Below are 24625 nucleotides of genomic sequence, written 5' to 3'. Positions count from 1 at the left end.
TAGGCTGGGTTCACACTCAAGTTGTACAACTGTTGTAGAGCACATTTGACAGTGGTTTTGATAGTTTATTTTCACAAAAATAATTACACAAGCATTGTGGAGACTGCACAATGGTTGTGTGTATACATTTATGTGCCGACAAGCTTTCCATGTATCACAAAAATAGCAGTTGTACCACAATCATTGTGTCAAATGCGCTGTACATTAATTGTACAACCTGTGTGTGTACAGGGCCATAGAGGAAGGAATTCTGGCATTTCAGGTCAACAATTGGAAAACTTTTTAAATTTTCCAGGCTAATCAGAGCAGGCATTATCATATAAATATAATTATTAATTAAGTAATGTATTTTTATTGCCATTATCTTGTGGGTATAAGCAACAAATAATCCCTCAATTATAACTGTGTCCCATAGTCCTCTAAACCCTGAATTTACAGTCTAGCTTCGTTTTTACCTGGTGCTAACATGGGTCCTATGTCCTGATCTTGTCTACATTCTGATTGTGCCCACATTCCCAGAAATGTCTACTCATCACAGGAGGTTGGTGGCACCTTAATTGGGGAGAACAGGCTCGTGGTAACGGCTGGAGTGGAATAGATGGAATGGTATCAAATACATCAAACACAAGGGTTCCATGCATTTGATGCCATTCCATTAGCTCCTTTCCAGCCGTTATTATGAGCCGTCCTCCCCTCAGCAGCCTCCACTGCTACTAATGGTATTAAAATGTGTCTGTTATCCATCCATTGTGACCAGATTTCCTCCTTCCTTCCTTTATGCAAATTATTTCACAACTATTCTTGGAAAGTAATATTTATTTATTGTAAGACACTTATTGATGTAACTATTCAATAATGCCACATGTCAATGATTTTAGAGAGTGGAATGATGATGATTTAAATGGTTTCTCTGTCCAGATCTGTCTACACTTGTAAGATATCCAGACACAATGCGTGTCTGACTACCTCTGGAGGTGGGCAGGGATGATCTGATCACAGTGTGTATTTTGATTGTGTCCACATTTTTAGACGGGTGTAGACAATCAGAATGTTGACAAGATCAGGACAAAGGACGCAAGTTAGAAGCAGGTATAAATGGGGCTTCTGAATTCCAACATGGTGTCAGTGGGGGGAGCAGGGAGGAACAGACTGTTCACATCACGTCTCAGGGACGCCTTTCAGCTGAGTCATGGTCAATGTGTTATTGTGCATACCTAATCCCTTGGAAGGGATAGATAAAAATAGTGTGTGTGGAGGGGTGGGGGCTATTGGACAAGGAGCATTAAAGAGCTGAGTTCGGTTCCCTCTCTCCTTTCCTTAACAGCATGTAGGTCTCAAATGTATGTCATGGTCATGAATTATTAAGAACCAATAGATTTTTACTTCACTTCCAGTGTTTGGCAAATATTTTGGGGGACTGGCTAATAATACTAACAGGTAGAAAGAGCCCAAACCCCATAAATCCAGGAGATGCTACGCAAATGGAGGGAGACAGACAGTCGACCCACCAATCAGAAAGGTGAACAGATGTCCATTAGAGGGGACCAGGCTAGTCCCACGTGTGTGTGTCAGGTACAACACGTGCTGGCATTGAGGATGAGGAGAGAGAGGAACAAGATAGTTATCATGAGACAGAGGGAAAGGTAGAAAGAAAGAAAATAGAAAGAGAACAAAAAGAGAGATATAAAAAAAAGAGAGACCCGTTTCAGTCTGATAGCCCTGCTCGCACAGACGGCAGCAGCACCCTCTCCTCTCCCTCTCGCACAGAAACACCAACAGGACCCAATCTGTTTGCGTCACACAGGAGAGGAAACCCCTACCAGCGGCGGGACAGGTACTCTTAACGCTTTGCCTCGGGACACATCATCCTCACTCAATGTCACCCTGCAGTCCTTCGCCTTACGAGCCTTAGAACCACGGACCGTCACCATCTATTATCACCTCGTTTCTCATCTGCGACACACCAACAAACGCCCCACATCACGACTCCGGCCCAACATGAGGAAGGGACTCCAGGCCAGCCAGGCCGTTCACACAGGGCAGTGGGACGAGCAGAGGAAGGAAGAGAGGCATCACGAGCAGCGGCTGGGGAAGGCAGAGAAAAAGTTAGCAGCCTTCTGGTTGTCCTTGTCCCAGAGGACGTGGGCGTTTTTCAGGCCCGGCGGCGGCAAACGCACCGGCTGCTTCCAGCGGAGGCCATCGGCAGCTCGCCTACTGAAGAGCGAAGCGTGAGGAGTGTGTGTGTCTGTCTGTCAGCGGCGGGTGAGTGTCAGAAGAGTCCTGGCAGACACCCCTATCTGGAGGACCCGTATCTCTCTCTCTGTGTCTCTGTCTGTGTCTGTGTGTGTGTGTGTGTGTGTGTGTGTGAGTGTGTGAGACCTCCACGCGAGAGAGGACAAAGGCAGTCCATGCCGTTCTTCAGCCTCCTCAACCAGTGGCATAATTTCTTTGTTGTGTTATCTTAGCAACGTTGGCTAAAGACAGAAGGACAAGCTGTCATTCTAATGTCATTCTCATTCAGAAGGACAAACAAACTGTCATTGTAAAGGCTCTGAAATACGTCGAGCTCAGTGGATTGGTTGAAGAACGTTTGGGGACATGCTGCTGTCGACTCGAAGGAATCTCTCCCCTTTTCGTCAAAACCAGGCTTCCCTCCTCGGAATAAACTTCCATTCGCTAAACTAAACTATCAAAGAGGAGACCATACCATAGATGAGACATTAGTGGTGGAGGTTGGTGTGAAACGGGGCAGCTGTCACTCCCTTAACCCCCCACTCGTGACTTTCCAGGTGGGGATGGGGTAACTGGGACCTGCGGAGACCATGGTGGTCACCCATTTGGAGCTGGAGCTGTGCTACCAGGGGAAGAAGCTGAGGGGCTTCACCTGTAAACTGACCCGCTCCCACCATGGCTACCTGCCTGAGAGTGCCTGGCTCATCGCGGTTCAGATCCTACTGCCCTACCTGGTGGCCGGCCTGGGCATGGTGGCAGCGGGCATAGTCATGGATGTGGTTCAAGTATGGGCTAACTTTGAGTGTGTGTGTGTTTGTTTGTGTGTATTGTAAAGTACATATAGCATTTGTGTGTGTGTGTGTTGTATTTATCAGGGCATGTTGTGATGTGTTGAGTAAGTCCCCTTCAATCTAAGCAAAAACCAGGTGAGAGAGATGTGGCGCCACAGAGGTTTAGGTGTCTACATTGGCAGATTGCTTTGTATCAGCGATTGCCCACATTCCCTGGTAGATAACTAACCAGTGGTGGGACTGGGAGGGTTAGCAAAGGGCACGTTGGATGCGTCCAAAATGGCACCCTATTCCCTTTATAGTGCACTACTTTTGACCAGGGACTCTGGTCAAAAGTAGTGTACTATATAGGGACTAGGGTGCCATTTGGGATGTGATCGCTGATTAGTCATCTCTGGCAACATGACGCTTGTGTCACGAGAGGAGCCGAGCTGTTTGCTATGGAAAATGTAAGAAGAAACTATCAAGAAAGCATTGAGAACTGTAGGAAATGTAGCATGAAATGATACAGAGGCCTATTTAAATGTAGGAGGTGCTTTGAGATGCATCGTATGGAAAATTATAGGAGAGACTGATAAACAGACGACAGGATCTATCTGGGGACTTCAAAGCCGTTTCAAAGGGCAGTCAGAATACCCTTGACAGTGGCTGTAAATGACAGCTAGAAAGAGCATCCACGACACGAGAGTGCTGCAGCCAATTGAAATGTGTGTCAATATCTAATAGATCATGCACTTGAGGCTTAGCCCGAGTCCCAGATCTGCTTGTGCTGTCTTGCAAACTCCTATGTCATTTTCGATAGGAGTTGGCAAGACAGCACAAATAGAACTGGGACTCAGGCTAACTTGTGGCTATACTCTGTGGAACATTTTGTAGATGGATGACCCACTTGACTGATAAGGACAGTAGCTTGCCCTTCAAAGTGTATTCTATAAGACATGCAGATAGGCATAGTGTATAGATAGTAGAGGAGCACAAATGACATATAGGAAAATAAGAATGGAGCAGCAAAATAGCTCTTTCCCTGGTTCACCTTTTGGAAAGATCCCAGCAGTCGCATGGCGTGACTGACCCCTGAATAATGGAATAGGTCGGTGGGTTGGGTAGTCACTTTGACTGAAGTCAGCCTTGAAAGCTCAGGGATATTGTTCCTTTTGAATTGGAAATGAAAACATGTGCAGAAAAAAAGAAATACATCAACCTTGAACACTGGTTGGATTCAAAACATTCACCTGTAACCAACAAGAGTTACTGTATGCCACTAAGTTACAGTAAGACTTATTTTAGTGTCACTATAATTTCAATATTCAGATGATTGTTATTAGATTATAATGGGATGACAACAGCAACAGATTATGGTTTTAATCTGAATAAAGAAATTATGTAATACTGGTAATAGTCATGTCCTGTTACAGTGAGGGAAAAAAGTATTTGATCCCCTGCTGATTTTGTATGTTTGCCCACTGACAAAGAAATGATCAGTCTATAATTTTAATGGTAGGTTTATTTGAACAGTGAGAGACAGAATAACAACAAAAAAATCCAGAAAAATGCATGTCAAAAATGTTATAAATTGATTTGCATTTTAATGAGGGAAATAAGTATTTGACCCCCCCTCAATCAGAAAGATATCTGGCTCCCAGGTGTCTTTTATACAGGTAACGAGCTGAGATTAGGAGCACACTCTTAAAGGGAGTGCTCCTAATCTCATTTTGTTACCTGTATAAAAGACACCTGTCCACAGAAGCAATCAATCAATCAGATTCCAAACTCTCCACCATGGACAAGACCAAACAGCTCTCCAAGGATGTCAGGGACAAGATTGTAGACCTACACAAGGCTGGAATGGGCTACAAGACCATCGCCAAGCAGCTTGGTGAGAAGGTGACAACAGTTGGTGCGATTATTCGCAAATGGAAGAAACACAAAATAACTGTCAATCTCCCTCGGCCTGGGGCTCCATGCAAGATCTCACCTCGTGGAGTTGCAATGATCATGAGAACGATGAGGAATCAGCCCAGAACTACACGGGAGGATCTTGTCAATGATCTCAAGGCAGCTGGGACCATAGTCACCAAGAAAACAATTGGTAACACACTACGCCGTGAAGGACTGAAATCCTGCAGCGCCCGCAAGGTCCCCCTGCTCAAGAAAGCACATATACATGCCCATCTGAAGTTTGCCAATGAACATCTGAATGATTCAGAGGAGAACTGGGTGAAAGTGTTGTGGTCAGATGAGACCAAAATGGAGACGTTTGGCATCAACTCAACTCACCATGTTTGGAGGAGGAGGAATGCTGCCTATCACCCCAAGAACACCCACCGTCAAACATGGAGGTGGAAACATTACGCTTTGGGGGTGTTTTTCTGCTAAGGGGACAGGACAACTTCACCTTATCAAAGGGATGATGGACAGGGCCATGTACCGTCAAATCTTGGGTGAGAACCTCCTTCCCTCAGCCAGGGCATTGAAAATGGCTCGTGGATGGGTATTCCAGCATGACAATGACCCAAAACATACGGCCAAGGCAAAAAAGGAGTGGCTCAAGAAGAAGCACATTAAGGTCCTGGAGTGGCCTAGCCAGTCTCCAGACCTTAATCCCATAGAAAATCTGTGGAGGGAGCTGAAGGTTCGAGTTGCCAAACGTCAGCCTCGAAACCTTAATGACTTGGAGAAGATCTGCAAAGAGGAGTGGGACAAAATCCCTCCTCAGATGTGTGCAAACCTGGTGGCCAACTACAAGAAACGTCTGACCTCTGTGATTGCCAACAAGGGTTTTGCCACCAAATACTAAGTCATGTTTTGCAGAGGGGTCAAATACTTATTTCCCTCATTAAAATGCAAATCAATTGATAACATTTTTGACATGCGTTTTTCTGGATTTTTCTGTCTCTCACTGTTCAAATAAACCTACCATTAAAATTATAGACTGATCATTTCTTTGTCAGTGGGCAAACGTACAAAATCAGCAGGGGATCAAATACTTTTCCCCTCACTGTACAGTGAATTATTCTGGTTGACAGATCTGTTTGTGCTTGAGACAACTCCTTTCAGTTTTGGCATGACAACGACCAAGCAGTTGGCTAAAGTATGAGTACTTTATATCTGGCAACCAGGCTGGCAATGTTGGGAGGGATTGTGTACGTTTCAGCCCTGGGAACTTTTTAGGGAGATCATTATTAGTGTTTTAGAACTGGGACATGTTTAAAGAGGTCATTGCGTATGTTTCAGCATTGGGAGGTGTTTAAGGAGATCACAGAGGTGTTTATCTTGGTGCCAGCCCTGGTGGGACTGAAAGGCAACCTGGAGATGACACTGGCATCCAGACTGTCTACAGCAGTAAGTGTACACACACACACACGCATGCATGCACACACACACACACACACACACACTCAACGCTGCCACAACATGTTTACATTTAAAACTAAAACGTGATTTTACATACAAACTCACGCGCACACACACGCACATGCACATGCACTCACCATTTAAATGTTAAATATTTCTCCCGTTCCTTTATATATGGTCTATGCTCCTATCAGGCGAACACTGGGCAGCTGGATGATCCAAAGCAGCAGTGGAGGATGGTGTGTAGCAACCTGGCTCTCATTCAGGTGACACTGACCTCTCCTTCAGCAAACACAGCCAATGGCATTTTATCAAACCAATACTGTCACTTTGGCTAGCCTGTAATGTCAACCACACTTTATTATAAAGTATGTTTATCTGTGAATCCAACAGAGGGCACAAGAGGGTTTCACTGTATCAAGGCAATGACATGTCTCAGTGCTATGCCCCTCCCTCCCTCCCTCCCCCTACATCTCCCTCCCTCTACATCTCCCTCCCTCTACACCTCCCTCCCTCTACACCTCCCGCCCCTACATCTCCCTCCCTCTACATCTCCCTCCCTCTACACCTCCCTCCCTCTACACCTCCCGCCCCTACATCTCCCTCCCTCTACATCTCCCTCCCTCTACACCTCCCTCCCTCTACACCTCCCTCCCCTACATCTCTCTCCCTCTACATCTCCCTCCCTCTACATCTCCCTCCCTCTACATCTCCCTCCCTCTACATCTCTCTACCTGCTCCCTATGGCTCTGCTCCCTCTCTCCCCCTGCTCCCTCTCTCCCCCTGCTCCCTCTCTCCCCCTGCTCCCTCTCTCCCCCTGCTCCCTCTCTCCCCCTGCTCCCTCTCTCCCCCTGCTCCCTCTCCCTCCCTCTATAGGTCCAGGCCACAGTGGTGGGTTTCCTGGCTGCAGTAGCTGCAGTGGGGTTGGGCGCATTGACCAGGGGTCATGTAGACCTGCTGCAGGCTGCTGTTTTATGTGCCAGCAGCGTCACCACAGCCTTTGTAGCTGCCCTGTCCTTGGGTAAGTCAACCAGACAAAACCATAATAGCTGTCATGCCACTAGCCAGTGATAGTCCCATGTGGCTCATTTGTAGAGCATGGCGCATGCAATGCCAGGGTTGTGGGTTCGATTCCCACGGGGTACCAGTATGGAGGAGGGGGGAAAAGTGTGAAATGTATGCACTCACTACTGTAAGTCGCTCTGGATAAGAGTGTCTGCTAAATGACTCAAATGTAAATAGTGTTAGGTAGTGTCACTTCCATCGTTAAGATGTTAATTAAGTTAGTGTTTCTTAGCATAACTAAATCAGATATTGAAAGAGATCTATTCAAATGGCCCAAGAGTACAAAACTAAAATGGCAATATCAGTGGGCATGTCAAAGAATGTTTTAAATTGGGGCATTTTTGCCATTTATTATGGATTCCTGAGTTTTGTTTTTGACAATATGGTTTTTATCCAACAAATGTATCTACAATGAGATGATTCTAGATTTAAAGTCGACTATCGTATGTGTGTCCACTCTGTGTCTGTAGGCCTGGTGATGGTGGGAGTGATCATTGGCTCCAGGAAGGTGGGAATCAATCCTGACAACGTGGCTACGCCCATCGCTGCCAGCCTGGGTGACCTCATCACCCTCTCTCTGCTGGCTGGGGTCAGCAGCTTCCTCTTCCGGTTTAAAGGTCAGAACACTCACCGCAGAATAAATGGAATGTGCCGGAGTCTGGTCGAGCGGTAACACTCGACTCCTAGACCACACAGCCGCTGTCTGTCCCCATCCTACCCGTCATTGTCTGTCCCCTTCCTACCCGTCATTGTCTGTCCCCTTCCTACCCGTCATTGTCTGTCCCCTTGACTTCCTGTCCTGTCGAAAAAACTGTACAAGTACGAAAGGATGTTTGAAGTCTAATAGGTCCAAATGTTATCTGAACCTTAACCCCTACCACTGTCTAGGCCCATCTTGATGATTCCTAGGACTGGATGCAATATTGAGTAAAGCCTTGGTGGAGCTATTTTCATTATGCCTAGGTTCTGATTCCCTACACTTCTCCCCAAAATGGCCACTTGTTCACTCCCCCTCATGGATTTAAAAGTTTTGGATTGGTGTGTGTATGGGCTTACACCAATCCGTTCCATTTAAATCCATGAAGCACTCTTTGACGAGAAGGGTAGAGAATCTGTAGAAGGGGTTGGTTTGAAACTAATCTCTCATTATTTCCAACTGGACTAGACTATGAGCACCAACAAGATAGATTACATAACTTCACCGTTATTTCATTTAATTTTACATTACATTTTCTTTCCAGGCATTAAAAAATCTTATTGACTTTTGTAGTCAAAAAATCTAATTAGTTTCCAAATGAAATATCCTCAAATCTCGAAAGAAAATTCATAGAAAATTCAATTGCGTCATAGGTAGAGGGAAGCACAGTCTCTTTCACTACCAGTTATTTCAGGTCTGCTTAATAAATGTCCAACACAGTACAACACAGTGATATACAGTATGTCTTGCAGTTGTAACAAATTTTTTCTACCTGCATAGAAAACGTGTATGTGGAATGTGTCCACTTTCTCACACACACTCGCTACCTTTCCTGACTTCCAGAGATGTGGTACCTGCCTGCTCTGGTGTGTGGCTTCTTCCTGGTTCTCATTCCGCTGTGGGTGGTCATCGCCCGGCGCTCTCCTCCAATCAGAGAGGTGCTGAGGTCTGGGTGGCAGCCCGTCATCGTGGCCATGTCCATCAGCAGGTAAAGGCCTGGGGTTATCAACATTCTATCAATGTTCAATCCATGAGCTTCCAACTAGATTTCGAAGAAACAAATATGCAGTATATTCACTTACAGTTAAGAGTGCAACTTGAAGGCCTTTTGTCACCTTTATCCAAACTGATTTGACAGAACTGGACTGGTGCCAGCTACTGCTCAGCAGGCTTCCATGCACCATATCACTTTCACCTATCCTCCTTTCAGATCAATGCAGTTGGAGAGGACACAAATAGTGGAACTTATCACATGCCCCTTAGACAATCTACAGCTTTGAACATGTTATGTGACGTTTGTGTCCCATTGTATCCTTGTAAACCACAGTATCGGGGGCCTGATACTGGATAGGACCGTGAGCGACCCGAACTTTGAGGGCATGGCGGTGTTCACCCCCGTAATCAACGGTGAGTGGACCGAACCTAACTCCTCAGATCAAAGAGTGTAGTTCAATGCTCAGATTTCAGTTTTGTCTCAATATTATTTAAATGTTGAAGAGTTCTTACTTCCTCCTTACTAACAAATATCCTCAAGAAGCCACCTGAGAAACAGCTGAATGGACAAAACTACAAACAGGGGTACCCCAATGCTGCTTACCATTGCTAAATATATCTCTTGTAAAACCACCATGAAATCTCATTTGGACATGGGTACGAGTCGAGAAGCCATAGCTTTATTAGTCTCAAGTGGTTATGAAAAGAGCATTAAGTTCCTCTCATCCCTAGCCTGTCCACTACTGTAACATGATGTCAGCTTAAATGTCAAATCTGGTACTCCTTTCTGTAGAAGACAACATCTGGTTGTCTTGGTGGAAAGATAGATGGCATGTTTGACAAAATAATAGACAGGCGTGGTTATCTTGTCCTGTTACATTTAAACAGTCTTTGAAGTATGACAGTAAATTACAATAACTTGTGTGACTGTTTACAATAGCACAGTGGCTTCATGTAATTAATGTCATTTGAAAGTTTTTAAATGGCATCAAAATTAATTTCATAAGTCGACTCCAAACATGTTGCATCAGTGACACGTTACTAAAGGCCTAGTCCAGGGGTATTGAACTTTTACCCTAAGAGGAGCCTGTTGGGTTTCTGTTCTACCTGATCATTAATTGCACCCACCTGGTGTCCCAGGTCTAAATCAGTCCCTGATTAGAGGGGAACAATGAAAAAAGGTCCAGAGTTGAGTTTGAGGGGACTAGTCTGTGATTTCCAGCCATTTTTAAATAATTTAAATGAGTGATATATATACCCCGGGAGGTTGGTGGCACCTTAATTGGGGAAGATGGGCTCGTGGTAATGGCTGGAGCGGAATAGTGGGATGGTATCAAATACATCTAACACATGGTTTCCATTTATTTAATGCCATTCCATTTGCTCCGTTCCAGACATTCTTATGAGCTGTACTCCCCTCAGCAGCCTCCTGAAATGTATACCCATTGATTGTTGAAGAACATCACTTATAAATGCATCAAGAGTCTTGAAAGCCAGGATGATGAAGCCTCCTGAGATGTTTATAACTTAAGAAATAAAGGGACACTAATTCAAACCACTCAGCAGCCTTGTCAGAACATCAGAGGGGAAAGAGGAATGTAATGAAGTTCCCACATCTCCAGTAAATATGGCTGCGTTTACACAGGCAGCCCAAGGGCGGCAGGTAGCCTAGCGGTTAAGAGCGTTGGGCCAGTAACTGAAAGATTGCTGGTTTGAATCCCTGAGCTGCCAAGGTGAAAGAAATCTGCCATTCTGCCCTTGAGTAAGGCAGTTAACCCCCAACAACAACTGGCCGCTGATGACATCAATTAAGGCTGCCCCCCCGCACATGTCTGATTCAGAGGGGTTGGGTTAAATGTGGAAGACACATTTCAGTTGAATGCATTCAGTTGTGCAACTGACTAAGTATCCCAATTCAGTTCTTTTTTTTCCACTAATTGGTCTTTTGACCAATCACATCAGATATTTTCACATCAGATCGTTTTCAGAGCTGATCTGATTGGTCAAAAGACCAATTAGTGAAAAAAAGATCAGAATTGGGCTGCCTGTGTAAACGCAGCCTAAGACTAGTATGGGGATGTTTGTTACCCACTGCTAGCCACCATCGCTGGAGAAGACTAACAATAAGGTTTACATAAACCTCTTTAGAATGACAACTATGTACTGTCTGCTTTGGAGGATTTCCTCTATATCTTTGCCAGCCTCAGCTAGCGCTAGCAAAGCTTTTCGCATTTAATCGGCATTTCAAGACAGGAAGTACATTTGCATTGCCATTCATTTGTGTTTTCTCTCTCTTACGCACGCTCTCTTTTCCCTCTCTCCTTGTTTATTCTTCTCCTAACTTTCTCCCTCTGCTTCCCTGTCAATGTTGTTCTCTCTTCTTCCCTCTTTCCTTCTGCCTATCAATCTTTCTGTCCCTCTCTACCTCTCGCTCTCCCTCCATCCAATAATGGACACAAGATCATGCTATCTCTGTGCACAAACTCACTTTAAAGATATGCCCTTACATTCACAGCAGAATAATCCCTACATAATCAACTATAAAGAGTTGCAGAAAAACAGAATTAACTAAAATTACCTTGAAGATGCTTCATCATAACCTTGAAAATACCTATAATTTACAAAACCCAAAGCTCAAGCCTAAATATATAAATAAATATAATATTCCATATAGCAGACGCTTTTATCCAAAGTGACTTACAGTCGTGTGCATAAATTTTACATATGGGTGGTCCCGGGAAAGAAAGCCACTATCCTGGTGTTATAAGCACCATGCTCTACCAACTGAGCTACAGAGGACCAACAGACAATTTCAACAAAATAAGATTATAAAAATGCCTACTGGTATTTCAACAATTGTTCGGCTCCTTCCCTTCAACCAGGTGTGGGAGGTAACCTGGTAGCCATCCAGGCCAGCCGCATCTCCACCTACCTACACTACTGGAGTATGCCGGGGACCCTGCCCTTCCAGATGACACAACACTGGCATGGCCCCTGCCTGACCTTCTGCTCCTCAGGTCAGCAGTCAAAACACACTTAAACTTCAAACGCACACAAACACACAAGATGACACAACACTGCCCTTGCCTGAACTTCAGCTCACAACACTGCCCTGACCCCTGCCTGAACTTCAGCTCACAACACTGCCCTGACCCCTGCCTGACCTTCAGCTCACAACACTGTCTTTGCCTGAACTTCACAACACTGCCCTGACCCTTGCCTGACCTTCAGCTCACAACACTGTCTTTGCCTGACCTTCACAACACTGCCCTGACCCCTGCCTGACCTTCAGCTCACAACACTGTCTTTGCCTGAACTTCACAACACTGCCCTGACCCTTGCCTGACCTTCAGCTCACAACACTGTCTTTGCCTGAATTTCACAACACTGCCCTGACCCTTGCCTGACCTTCAGCTCACAACACTGTCTTTGCCTGACCTTCACAACACTGCCCTGACCCTTGCCTGTTCTTCACAACACTGCCCTGACCCTTGCCTGACCTTCAGCTTACAACACTGCCCTGACCCTTGCCTGACCTTCAGCTCACAACACTGTCTTTGCCTGACCTTCACAACACTGCCCTGACCCTTGCCTGTTCTTCACAACACTGCCCTGACCCTTGCCTGACCTTCAGCTTACAACACTGCCCTGACCCTTGCCTGACCTTCAGCTCACAACACTGCCCTGACCCTTGCCTGACCTTCAACTCACAACACTGCCCTGACCCTTGCCTGACCTTCAGCTCACAACACTGCCCTGACCCTTGCCTGACCTTCAGCTCACAACACTGCCCTTGCCTGACCTTCACAACACTGCCCTGACCCTTGCCTGACCTTCAGCTCACAACACTGCCCTGACCCTTGCCTGACCTTCAGCTCACAACACTGTCTTTGCCTGACTTTCACAACACTGCCCTGACCCTTGCCTGTTCTTCACAACACTGCCCTGACCCCTGCCTGACCTTCAGCTCCTCAGCTAACCAGTCAAACAAACTTAAAAGAAACAAAAACAAGCAGAGGGGTCAAATGAACACTGCACACATCTACACATAATATTACTAACCCTTGGAGTCGCCAGTCGACATTACCCTGCCCTCTCTTGTACTTTTCCTCCTAGACATTAAAAGGGTGGTTCACTTTTGGAAGCTTATTTTCGACTTACTTAGTGTTAAGATGTCCTCTAAGTCTCCTGTTTACATCAACAGGGGTCAACTCCAAGTCAGCGAGGGTTCTGGTCTTCCTGGTGGTTCCGGGTCACCTGTTCTTCCTCTACACCATCCACTTACTGAATGGCGGCCATGGCGCCCTCACGCCTGCCTTTGTCTGCCTTTACCTGTGTGCCGCCCTGCTACAGGTCAGAGGTCAAATGTATATGTACCACAGACATGTCACTCTGTACCGCTACTACTGTAAAAGGTGACAAATAGTGAAACATTAATTTGTAAAAAATTATTGACCTCGGTGAAGACCGAATGTGGCTCCTGGGGAAAAATGAGTTTGACACTTCTATGCTATAGTATTTTATTCTATAGAATTTCATTTAACCTAGTTATTCCATAGTGACACACTGCAAAAAGAAAGTAGGAAGTCTGTATTGCCATAAACCTGTGAACCTTGTGAAAAATGAAGTGAAAGTTCATGTAAATTTCATGGATGGATGTTCCTTTTCACTATGCCTCTCTTTTGTTTGGATCTCACACATTGAGGGTTTGGGTCGAGTAAATCATAGTTTTACACTACGAGAGCCATTTGGACGACCTTATCACGTTGCCGATATAAACAACGGCCTTAGTAGAAATGTTAATAAAATATCGACTGTTTTCAGCCCTCTTGTCAAACTCCAGCGCTGCAATTCAAACCACACATCGCTGAAAAATGCAGACCAATAGACTGATACGTCTGTAGAACACCAGCCCAGTGTTTTAGTCCTGCTACTTATCAGATGAAACAATATTTTTCAGTAGAGTTGATATGACCTGTGGTGTCATTAGCAACTTTGTAGATACTTGAAAATGAAAAATAAATGTATACTAGCAGTGTGAACCATGTATACATTTTTGCCCTTAATGTTTATTGTTCACATTACCTCAACTTATTTTTACAATGTGGTAGTAATCTACACACTAATGGAATGTTACTAGACAGTATAAAGGAGGAGTTATTGAACATGACGTATACATCTTACACAGGGTGAAAGGACATTTTATTACAGCTTCTGCACTGTCCAACTTCCCTCAGTTACCTGCACTAGTGGGTTACTCATCGTGCTGTCGACTGATTCACAGGTTGTGATTCTGCTGTACGTGGCTGACCTGATGGTGTGCTGGATGTGGCGGCAGGGGCTGGACCCGGACAACTACTCCATCCCGTACCTCACGGCTCTGGGGGATCTGTTGGGGACCGGCTTCCTGGCCCTGAGCTTCAGGGCCGTTCTATTGGCCACTTCCTCTGGGACGAAGGGGGTCTAAGAGAAGGAAGGGCATGCTCTCTTGGTCCCTAATCCATCAGCCTATTTCTGTCCAACATGGTCTCATTTCAATATGTGAAAATAGTGACATTTAACTATTGTAGTTATATGTCACTTATTGAGACGTATTATAAGTGGTTATTTTCACCCATAAGGAGCTCTGTTCAGGTCATATACAGTGGGGAAAAAATGTATTTAGTCAGCCACCGATTGTGCAAGTTCTCCCACTTAAAAAGATGAGAGAGGCCTGTAATTTTCATCATAGGTACACGTCAACTATGACAGACAAAATGAGAAAAATCACATTGTAGGATTTTTTATGAATTTATTTGCAAATTATGGTGGAAAATAAGTATTTGGTCACCTACAAACAAGCAAGATTTCTGGCTCTCACAGACCTGTAACTTCTTCTTTAAGAGGCTCCTCTGTCCTCCACTCGTTACCTGTATTAATGGCACCTGTTTGAACTTGTTATCAGTATAAAAGGCACCTGTTCACAACCTCAAACAGTCACACTCCAAACTCCACTATGGCCAAGACCAAAGAGCTGTCAAAGGACACCAGAAACAAAATTGTAGACCTTCACCAGGCTGGGAAGACTGAATCTGCAATAGGTAAGCAGCTTGGTTTGAAGAAATCAACTGTGGGAGCAATTATTAGGAAATGGAAGACATACAAGACCACTGATAATCTCCCTCGATCTGGGGCTCTACGCAAGATCACACCCCGTGGGGTCAAAATGATCACAAGAACGGTGAGCAAAAATCCCAGAACCACACGGGGGGACCTAGTGAATGACCTGCAGAGAGCTGGGACCAAAGTAACAAAGCCTACCATCAGTAACACACTACGCCGCCAGGGACTCAAATCCTGCAGTGCCAGACGTGTCCCCCTGCTTAAGCCAGTACATGTCCAGGCCCGTCTGAAGTTTGCTAGAGTGCATTTAGATGATCCAGAAGAGGATTGGAAGAATGTCATATGGTCAGATGAAACCAAAATATTACTTTTTGGTAAAAACTCAACTCGTCGTGTTTGGAGGACAAAGAATGCTGAGTTGCATCCAAAGAACACCATACCTACTGTGAAGCATGGGGGTGGAAACATCATGCTTTGGGGCTGTTTTTCTGCAAAGGGACCAGGACGACTGATCCGTGTAAAGGAAAGAATGAATGGGGCCATGTATCGTGAGATTTTGAGTGAAAACCTCCTTCCATCAGCAAGGGCATTGAAGATGAAACGTGGCTGGGTCTTTCAGCTTGACAATGATCCCAAACACACCGCCCGGGCAACGAAGGAGTGGCTTCGTAAGAAGCATTTCAAGGTCCTGGAGTGGCCTAGCCAGTCTCCAGATCTCAACCCCATAGAAAATCTTTGGAGGGAGTTGAAAGTCCGTGTTGCCCAGCGACAGCCCCAAAACATCACTGCTCTAGAGGAGATTTGCATGGAGGAATGGGCCAAAATACCAGCAACAGTGTGTGAAAACCTTGTGAAGACTTACAGAAAACATTTGACCTGTGTCATTGCCAACAAAGGGTATATAACAAAGTATTGAGAAACTTTTGTTATTGACCAAATACTTATTTTCCACCATAATTTGCAAATAAATTCATTAAAAATCCTACAATGTGATTTTCAGGAATTTTTTTTCTCATTTTGTCTGTCATAGTTGACGTGTACCTATGATGAAAATTACAGGCCTCTCTCATCTTTTTAAGTGGGAGAACTTGCACAATTGGTGGCTGACTAAATACTTTCCCCCCCACTGTACCACTGTGAGTGAGAGTGAGATATATATATAATCTGGATTTCAGTGTCCATCTATACCGGCGCACCATGTCTAGTGCGACTGAAGTTAACATTCAACAACGTGGCGTACACACTGTAGTTTCACAGGCCTTCCGACAACCACCAACCTTCACTTCACATACCGTCTCTAGGCTCCACAGAAGCCCTGTTTATATCTGCAGTTAACATGCATCCTTCATCCTCATTTTCTCCGTTTACACTTATAAGATCTGATCACAATTTGGCCACAATCAGAATGTGGACAACATCAGGGAAAAGGCTGCATGTTAGAACCAGGTATAAACAGGGCTTAATAAATGAATGCTGCTAAGGGACTACCTGTATACTGTAGCTCAACAGGCTTTCAAGAACCACATAGAAGCTCCAGTACCTGTTGAAGTCCTCTGATGTCTGTAAATGCTTTAATGGTAAAATGGCAAATGCACTGTACTGAAGCAATAGTATTATCTGCGCTTGTTTGTTTGTTGACTGTCTATACATTTATCCTCATGCTCAAAAATGGTTTCACTTGTGAGTTTAGTCACAAATGTACTACTGCACTCACGGGATATACACACTATAAACCAATAGATGAAATGGGGTTAATCCAGTGTCACAATTTCAATGATCGACCACTGCTATTTTAATTTGTGCCTTCAAACCATTACTGTACAAACTACAGGAGTCGTGTGCTGTATTTGTTTTCTTATTATTAGTCAAGTAATGACATCAGCAATGTTGCTTAAATCGACAATTAGTCTGCTGCAGTGAATTACTTTGAAAGTGAATGTTTGTATCAATGTATCTAACACATAGTGTACCACTGTTGCCCACATTTTGTTGTAATTTTGTTTGTGCATAAAGTGTTATGCTTATCTCTTCAAATAAATGGGGCCTTTTAAGTCAATTAATATACACTTTTAAAAACAGGCAAATCATCTTTGCTGCTCTGCAATTACACAAACATAACTTACACCAAAGATGTCAATTGTTAGAATCATATTTTCAATTGTACAGGACACATGACTTAATATGTATGCTACTGTGTTTACAATAGTCAGATTATACCTAGAGAGCAAGTGGTTTTAGTAACCCGATTTGTATGAATGTGTTCCATTGTTGGAATAAAACCATTCACATACAATGCCGGTCTTTTATGACCCCACATATCTTACAGTACAATCAATGCATGTCATGTGATTTTACAAAACAGATCAATAAAATGTGACCTCACCACCAGCAACATTCAAACACACGTGGCAACCCTGCATTTCAACACCACGGCACACAGTGCATGATGGGAAATAACTACTAGACAATCTCAGCTCTAAGTGGGGCGCGGCGCAGAATCACTGATCTAAAAATCACCTTCCATTCCACTTCTGCTAGGGAGGGAGGAAGGAGGGGGCATAAATACCTATGCTGCTACGGGGGACATAAATACCTTCTGCTACAGAATGTGGGACATAAATACTTGTGCTGAACACCCCAACAGTTGTTTTGCACACACACACGGTAAAACGTCAGCTTCATCCACACAGATTTCATAAAGCGATGCTGGCGCTGTAGGGATAGAACCGTGTCGGGGTCAAGGTTCGTGTCTCAGCTGTGGAGCACATACTGTAGAAGTGCCGTGTTGACCTTGTCAGAGAACATGACAGGTATCCAGATTGAGTGAAGCCTGTGACAAATGGCTAGACCTTTGCTTAAAGGGATAGTTTGACAAAATTACATATTACGATATTTGTTTCTTTACCTTGAAAGCGGTTTATGGACAAGGAGTGACTGACTGCATTCCATACTTTTGGTTTTGTTAAACTAGCCACTGACAACAAATGTAATGTCACTGAACTATCCCTTTAAGCCCCATATTGGGGCCTTGTCTTAGGTACACTTTATCAGACAGGGCTCCAAGCCTCCATGAGGGTCACTGTTGGTACTAGCATAATGTGAAAAGTATTGACATCAAGACTGATAATACTATTGCCTACCATGATAGTTAATCTTGCATATAAAATTGGACACAACTCTGTTTTGAGTGCAGTGAAAGTGCTCTTTTCTCATACCGTCGTTCACAGGACCTATAAAACCGCATGATTTGACCTCAATATTTCATAAATTCAACGTATTGCACAGCTGGATTCTTACCCTTTGTGTTGACTGCTACGCCAGCATTCCAGACACAGACACACAAAAACTGCTTAAATGTGTTTATTTGAGTTTATGGTAGTTATTCCTAAGGTCTATCTGCAGTTTGTTGACATTGGGACACAAATATCACAATAAATAAATCGTCCAATGAGAGTCAACTCTCTACTGTATAAGGAAGACACTGATGTCAGTCACATTTCCAAAGGATGTCATACAGTTTTAAGTCATAAGGCACAAATAGAGACTTTCAGCGCCCCTATTACTTCAGACAGCTTGCATTCCTCTTAGTCTGGCTGTAGAATGGAACACTGGTGGTGACAAAAATAAAAACACAATAAAAGAATGGTAACCAAAGTTTGTTGCTGGTGTCAGAGTTTGGTCATTTTGAGTTCATGTGCACTATAGGTGCATTTTACACATACAGAGGCAACAGTTTAATCTCCATTGGCTCATTGTTACAGTACAAAGTATTTTGCCTAGTTTAGGCAACATCTTCATCTTAAGTGTCCATTCCCCGTTGTCTCATCTTAAAGCCACTCTTACCTTTGATATGAAAGATATCTTTAGTTAGTTCCTTACATTTCACCAGGTTAGTCCTCTCAGTAACAAGCATTACTGTGCTTTGAAGAGTCCCGAGACCCATGTTAAAAGTGTCTGTACCACTTATTTTGAACCCTCTGTCATAGGTTATACGTAATGTTGTTATAAGCAACAGCTGTTAAAAGCAGTCAGGACAGCTGACATCAGCTGTATGAGATTTGACTGCTTCAAGCGGCCGGGCACGATGTCAGGCTTACAACTACACTACGTCGTGCTTATGACAGATGGTTCAAACTAAGGCTCCTCCTACGAAGCGTAACTTCATTAAAACTTCAGGTACTCCGGTGTGGAGTAGTTGAATAGCAGGAAGTCCATGTGGTAGAGGTTGTACAACTTCTTCTGATAGAAGGGGCTGATGTTGTGGAAGAACTGAGCGGCCATGTCTCCCGTAGTCCTGGTGTTCTTGGCCGAGGCGGGGAAAGTCACCTGGCCCTCCACACCTGCCAGCTGCAGCACGTAGCGGGAGTCCTGCTCCAGCGTTTCGTACTTGCCCACCACGTCGTAGTGGATGAGGCAGGGGTGGCACAGAGAGTGCACGCGCTCCCAGTGTTCGTTGAACGGCTCCTCGCGCTGCGTGCCCGGGTCCACCAGGTAGTACACAAACTCCTCGAAGGAGACATCGTCTCCCCGCTCCAGCGCCTCGGCCTGCGGGTCAGGCCGGTGCCGGCGGATGATCTTGGTGCCGTAGCGCTTGTGGAAGGCTGTGTTGTAGCTGCGCGTGAACTTGTTGCGGTAAGCCGAAACGAGCCGCTCAAAGGGCTCGCGCACAAACACGAACTTCAGGTAGGAGCGCAGCCGATGGTTGATCTGAGAGGTGGAGTACTCAGAGAGGGTGCGCAGGTTGCCCGGCACGTGGGCCTCATTGGCGGGGATGGCGAGGGGGTCGCGGTGGGGGCCAGCGGCGCCTGTCAGGACCATGAGGACTCGCTTCCAGTTGGTGCAGGCCACCTTGGGCACATAGCAGTAGAGCAGGCCATGCTGGTCATCCACGATGACGTGCTTGAGGTCCTCGGGGATGAGCACGCGGCGCTTGCGCGTGTACAAGTGGCAGGCGTCCTCCAGCAGCTCCCGCCGGCCCTGGTGGATCACCTGCACCGTCGACTGCTCCAGCTGTAAAAGAGGAGAGGATTCCAGACACTGACACTAATGGTAGATGACTCAGCGTGGTTGAACAGTTCATTGAGCTTGAGGAGAGTAGGAAATGAGATGGCAAGTGGTTAATGCTCGGGAATACATTTTATATCCATGTCACTGAACACATTGCCATATTTTAACATGTTAACACATGAACAAGTTTCAACATTGTACTCATTAGATTGCAGATAGGAGACAAGAAACTGGTCTGGAGAATATCAAAAATATGTCATGTCAGGAGGCTGAGCACAAGGGCTGAACAATCTATGCAGGGTTTTGGCTCCAGGACTAAAGGGTTTTGGCTCCAGAACTAAAGGAGTTTGGCGCCAGAACTAAATGGTGTCGGCTCCAGAACTAAAGGAGTTTGGCGCCAGAACTAAATGGTGTTGGCTCCAGAACTAAAGGAGTTTGGCGCCAGAACTAAATGGTGTTGGCTCCAGAACTAAAGGATGTTGGCTCCAGAACTAAATGGTGTTGGCTCCAGAACTAAATGGTGTTGGCTCCAGAACTAAAGGATGTTGGCTCCAGAACTAAAGGATGTTGGCTCCAGAACTAAAGGATGTTGGCTCCAGAACTAATCCCTAGGGCACTTCATGTACACTACCGGTCATACGTTTTAGAACACCTACTTATTAAGGGTTTTTCTTTCTCTTTCTCTTTTTACTGTTTTCTACGTTGTAGAATAATAGTGAAGACATCAAAACTATGAAATAACACATATGGAATCATGTAGTAACCAAAAAAGTGTAAAACAAATATATTTTATATTTGAGATTCTTCAAATAGCCACCCTTTGCCTTGATGACAGCTTTGCACACTTGGCATTAGTAACATTTCATACAGACTATTAGTAACATTTCAACGAACAATCTACTAACCCTAACACTAACCCCAACCTTATCCTAACCCTAAACTTAACCCTTATTCTAAACCTAACCCTAACCTTAGCAAGCAGTTGCTTATCAACAGATAGTTTGTTGATAGTATGAGAGTAGAGCATCTAAAGATGGACTATCCAAATAAAGTGTGACCGGTTGTAGCTCCACCTTACCCTCAGATAGGCTAGCTGAGAGAAACAAAATGGTTGTAGCTCCACCTTACCCTCAGATAGGCTAGCTGAGAGAAACAAAATGGTTGTAGCTACACCTTACCCTCAGATAGGCTAGCTGAGAGAAACAAAATGGTTGTAGCTCCACCTTACCCTCAGATAGGCTAGCTGAGAGAAACAAAATGGTTGTAGCTCCACCTTACCCTCAGATAGGCTAGCTGAGAGAAACAAAATGGTTGTAGCTCCACCTTACCCTCAGATAGGCTAGCTGAGAGAAACAAAATGGTTGTAGCTCCACCCTTCCCTCAGACAGGCTACCTAGGAGGAACATATTGGTTATTCCCATCTACCTGCCTTGTAGAGCCTGGGGATTGTTTCTGGACGGGGGCCTTTGTCTAAGCCGACTATGAGAAAAGAAAAGAAAACACCCTTCTAAAGTCAGGCTTGGACCTCCTGAAACGCTCCTCGCATTCCAATGTCACTTCATAGGAAAGGAGGGGTGCTCAACAACAATGACAAAAATCATGTGAAGGGCTTAGCAAGAAACATTTCCAAAATGACTCATTTGAGGTAGAAAGGAGTTGGAGCACTCAATAAAAAAAGCATAGATGTATTTATTTTAGCTTTAATCCATTGATACGAACAGCTGACGTCTTTGAAGAAAATTGAGAGAGTATGAGGAGAGGTAGAAAATAAAGGTGAAAATCTGTGCATTACGGAGTCTGCAACCAAGACAAGAGTATGTTCGTCCTCAATTACACTAAATAACAGCTTCTCTAAATTATCTTATTGTTTGTCAAACTTCATAGTTGAGTTTTATTGACCTATTTCTCTCCCTCTTGTAACACGCACACACACACAAACACACACACACAAATGCACACACTGCAGCTGGATGTCCTAATCCCATTCAATCTCTCCCATCCACAAACTGCTGTACTAACACTACAGGTCAATCAGTTCAACTTGGCTTCCTTCCTGTACAAAACCTGTATTTACTCTTTCCTGTATTTACTCCTTCCATTTACTCAGCCAAATGTAGAGGCTCTCAGTTTGCCTCAATGTCTGGTGTCATGTTTGGTCCTCTGTCCTGTTTTGAGAAGACACTGTTGACACTGAAAGATCAAGGACACACTGGAGCAGGCAACACCGATGCTAACTGAGCCTTCACTCATTGTGTACAGTGCCTTGCAAAAGTATTCATCCCCCTTGGCGTTTTTCCTATTTTGTTGCATTACAACCTGTAATTTAAATTGATTTTTATTTGGATTTCATGTAATGGACATACACAAAATAATCCAAATTGGTGAAGTAGAATGAAAAAAATAACTTGCTTCAAATAATTATAAAAAATAAATAACGGAAAGGTGATGCGTGCATATGTATTCACCCCCTTTGCTATGAAGCCCCTAAATAAGATCTGGTGCAACCAATTACCTTCAGAAGTCACATAATTAGTTAAATAAGTCCACCTGTGTGCAATCTAAGTGTCACATGATCTGTCACATGATCTTAGTATATATACACACCTGTTCTGAAAGGCCCCAGAGTCTGCAACACCACTAAGCAAGGGGCACCACCAAGCAAGTGGCTCCATGAAGACCAAGGAGCTCTCCAAACAGGTCAGGGACAAAGTTGTGGAGATGTACAGATCACGGTTGGGTTATTAAAAAATATCAGAAACTTTGAACATCCCACGGAGCACCATTAAATCCATTATTAAAAAATGGAAAGAATATGGCACCACAACAAACCTGCCAAGAGAGGGCCGCCCACCAAAACTCACAGACCAGGCAAGGAGGGCATTAATCAGAGAGGCAACAAAGAGACCAAAGATAACCCTGAAGGAGCTGCAAAGCTCCACAGCGGAGATTGGAGTATCTGTTCATAGGACCACTTTAAGCCGTACACTCCACAGAGCTGGGCTTTACGGAAGAGTGGCCAGAAAAAAAGCCATTGTTTAAAGAAAAGAATAAGCAAACACGTTTGGTATTCGCCAAAAGGCATGTGGGAGACTCCCCAAACATATGGAAGAAGGTACTCTGGTCAGATGAGACTAAAATTGAGCTTTTTTGCCATCAAGGAAAACGCTATGTCTGGCGCAAACCCAACACCTCTCATCACCCCGAGAACAGCATCATGCTGTGGGGATGTTTTTCATCGGCAGGGACTGGGAAACGGGACGGAGGTTCACCTTCCAGCAGGACAATGACCCTAAGCATACTGCTAAAGCAACACTTGAGTGGTTTAAGGGGAAACATTGAAATGGCTTGGAATGGCTTAGTCAAAGCCCAGACCTCAATCCAATTGAGAATCTGTGGTATGACTTAAAGATTGCTGTACACCAGCGGAACCCATCCAACTTGAAGGAGATGGAGCAGTTTTGCCTTGAAGAATGGGCAAAAATCCCAGAGGCTAGATGTGCCAAGCTTATAGAGACATACCCCAAGAGACTTGCAGCTGTAATTGCTGCAAAAGGTGGCTCTACAAAGTATTGATTTTGGGGGGGGTGAATAGTTATGCACGCTCAAGTTCTGTTTTTTTGTCTTATTTCTTGTTTGTTCACAATAAAACATATTTTGCATCTTCAAAGTGGTAGGCATGTTGTGTAAATCAAAATGATACAAACCCCCCAAAAATATATTTTAATTCCAGGTTGTAAGGCAACAAAATAGGAAAAATACCAAGGGGGGTGAATACTTTCGCAAGCCACTGTAGCTAGGTAGTTACATCTTTATATCAAACAATTTTGTCAGGGCAGAAGTTAAAGTAAAACCTCAAGTAAAGCTATTACTTTATCTTTGTCATCAGTAAGGCACAAGGTAACTTGTCAATGTCATTCATTATCACGGATAGTGTAAAGACGATCTTCCATAAAAATCTTGATCTTAATTTGTGGAGCAAAATGTATTTTGATGGCACATACTCTTATCTGGAGTCGTCCCTGTCGGCTACGATTTACCTCAAGTAGATTAAATGGGTTCCTTGTAAACCTAGGGGTAACTTAAGAATGCAAGGTCAACTCTACATGCATTGTAAAACCTTTGCTTAGGTTAAACGTATTGTATGAATTAATTACACCGTTCAGTGTTCCCAACAAAATATTCTGTATGCATATACAGAGAAGTAAAATTAATAACAAATTGGTTATGATGTTCTTCCAGTTTTGCTTGCTGTCTTCATAAATTCAAACACTTTTCCTCAGAGTATCGCACCACCACAGGGTTCCACTTGGGACGAGCTAAGTGCAAAATAACAAAAAGAAAACCGCAAGCGATTAAAAGTAAATAATGTCTTTAGGAGTTCTTC

General features: G+C 44.2%; 2 protein-coding genes across 2 annotated transcripts in view; one reads left to right on the top strand and one right to left on the bottom strand.

The window, feature by feature from the left end:
- Positions 1–2822: 2822 nt before the first annotated feature.
- Positions 2823–14789, top strand: LOC311133219 (solute carrier family 41 member 1-like; the record flags this gene model as incomplete). Its single annotated transcript, XM_084166707.1, has 10 exons — positions 2823–3017; positions 6258–6365; positions 6572–6643; positions 7254–7398; positions 7913–8059; positions 8983–9127; positions 9467–9546; positions 12015–12149; positions 13337–13485; positions 14417–14789. 10 exons carry the CDS (start codon positions 2823–2825, stop codon positions 14597–14599), a joined length of 1359 nt encoding a protein of 452 aa, XP_084022833.1. The 3' UTR covers positions 14600–14789.
- A 3789-nt stretch (positions 14790–18578) lies between these two features.
- The window catches only part of LOC311133216 (carbohydrate sulfotransferase 11-like), a 33135-nt gene continuing 27088 nt past the window's right edge, over positions 18579–24625 (bottom strand). Inside the window, exon 3 of the mRNA XM_084166703.1 lies at positions 18579–20244. Within this exon, the coding sequence (XP_084022829.1) occupies positions 19399–20244 (846 nt within the window). The 3' untranslated portion in view covers positions 18579–19398. The remainder of the gene's footprint in view (positions 20245–24625) is intronic.

Source organism: Coregonus lavaretus (assembly GCF_964263955.1).
Source record: "Coregonus lavaretus genome assembly, chromosome: 8".
Classification (NCBI taxonomy): domain Eukaryota; kingdom Metazoa; phylum Chordata; class Actinopteri; order Salmoniformes; family Salmonidae; genus Coregonus; species Coregonus lavaretus.
This window is presented reverse-complemented; position numbering and strand designations above follow the sequence as displayed.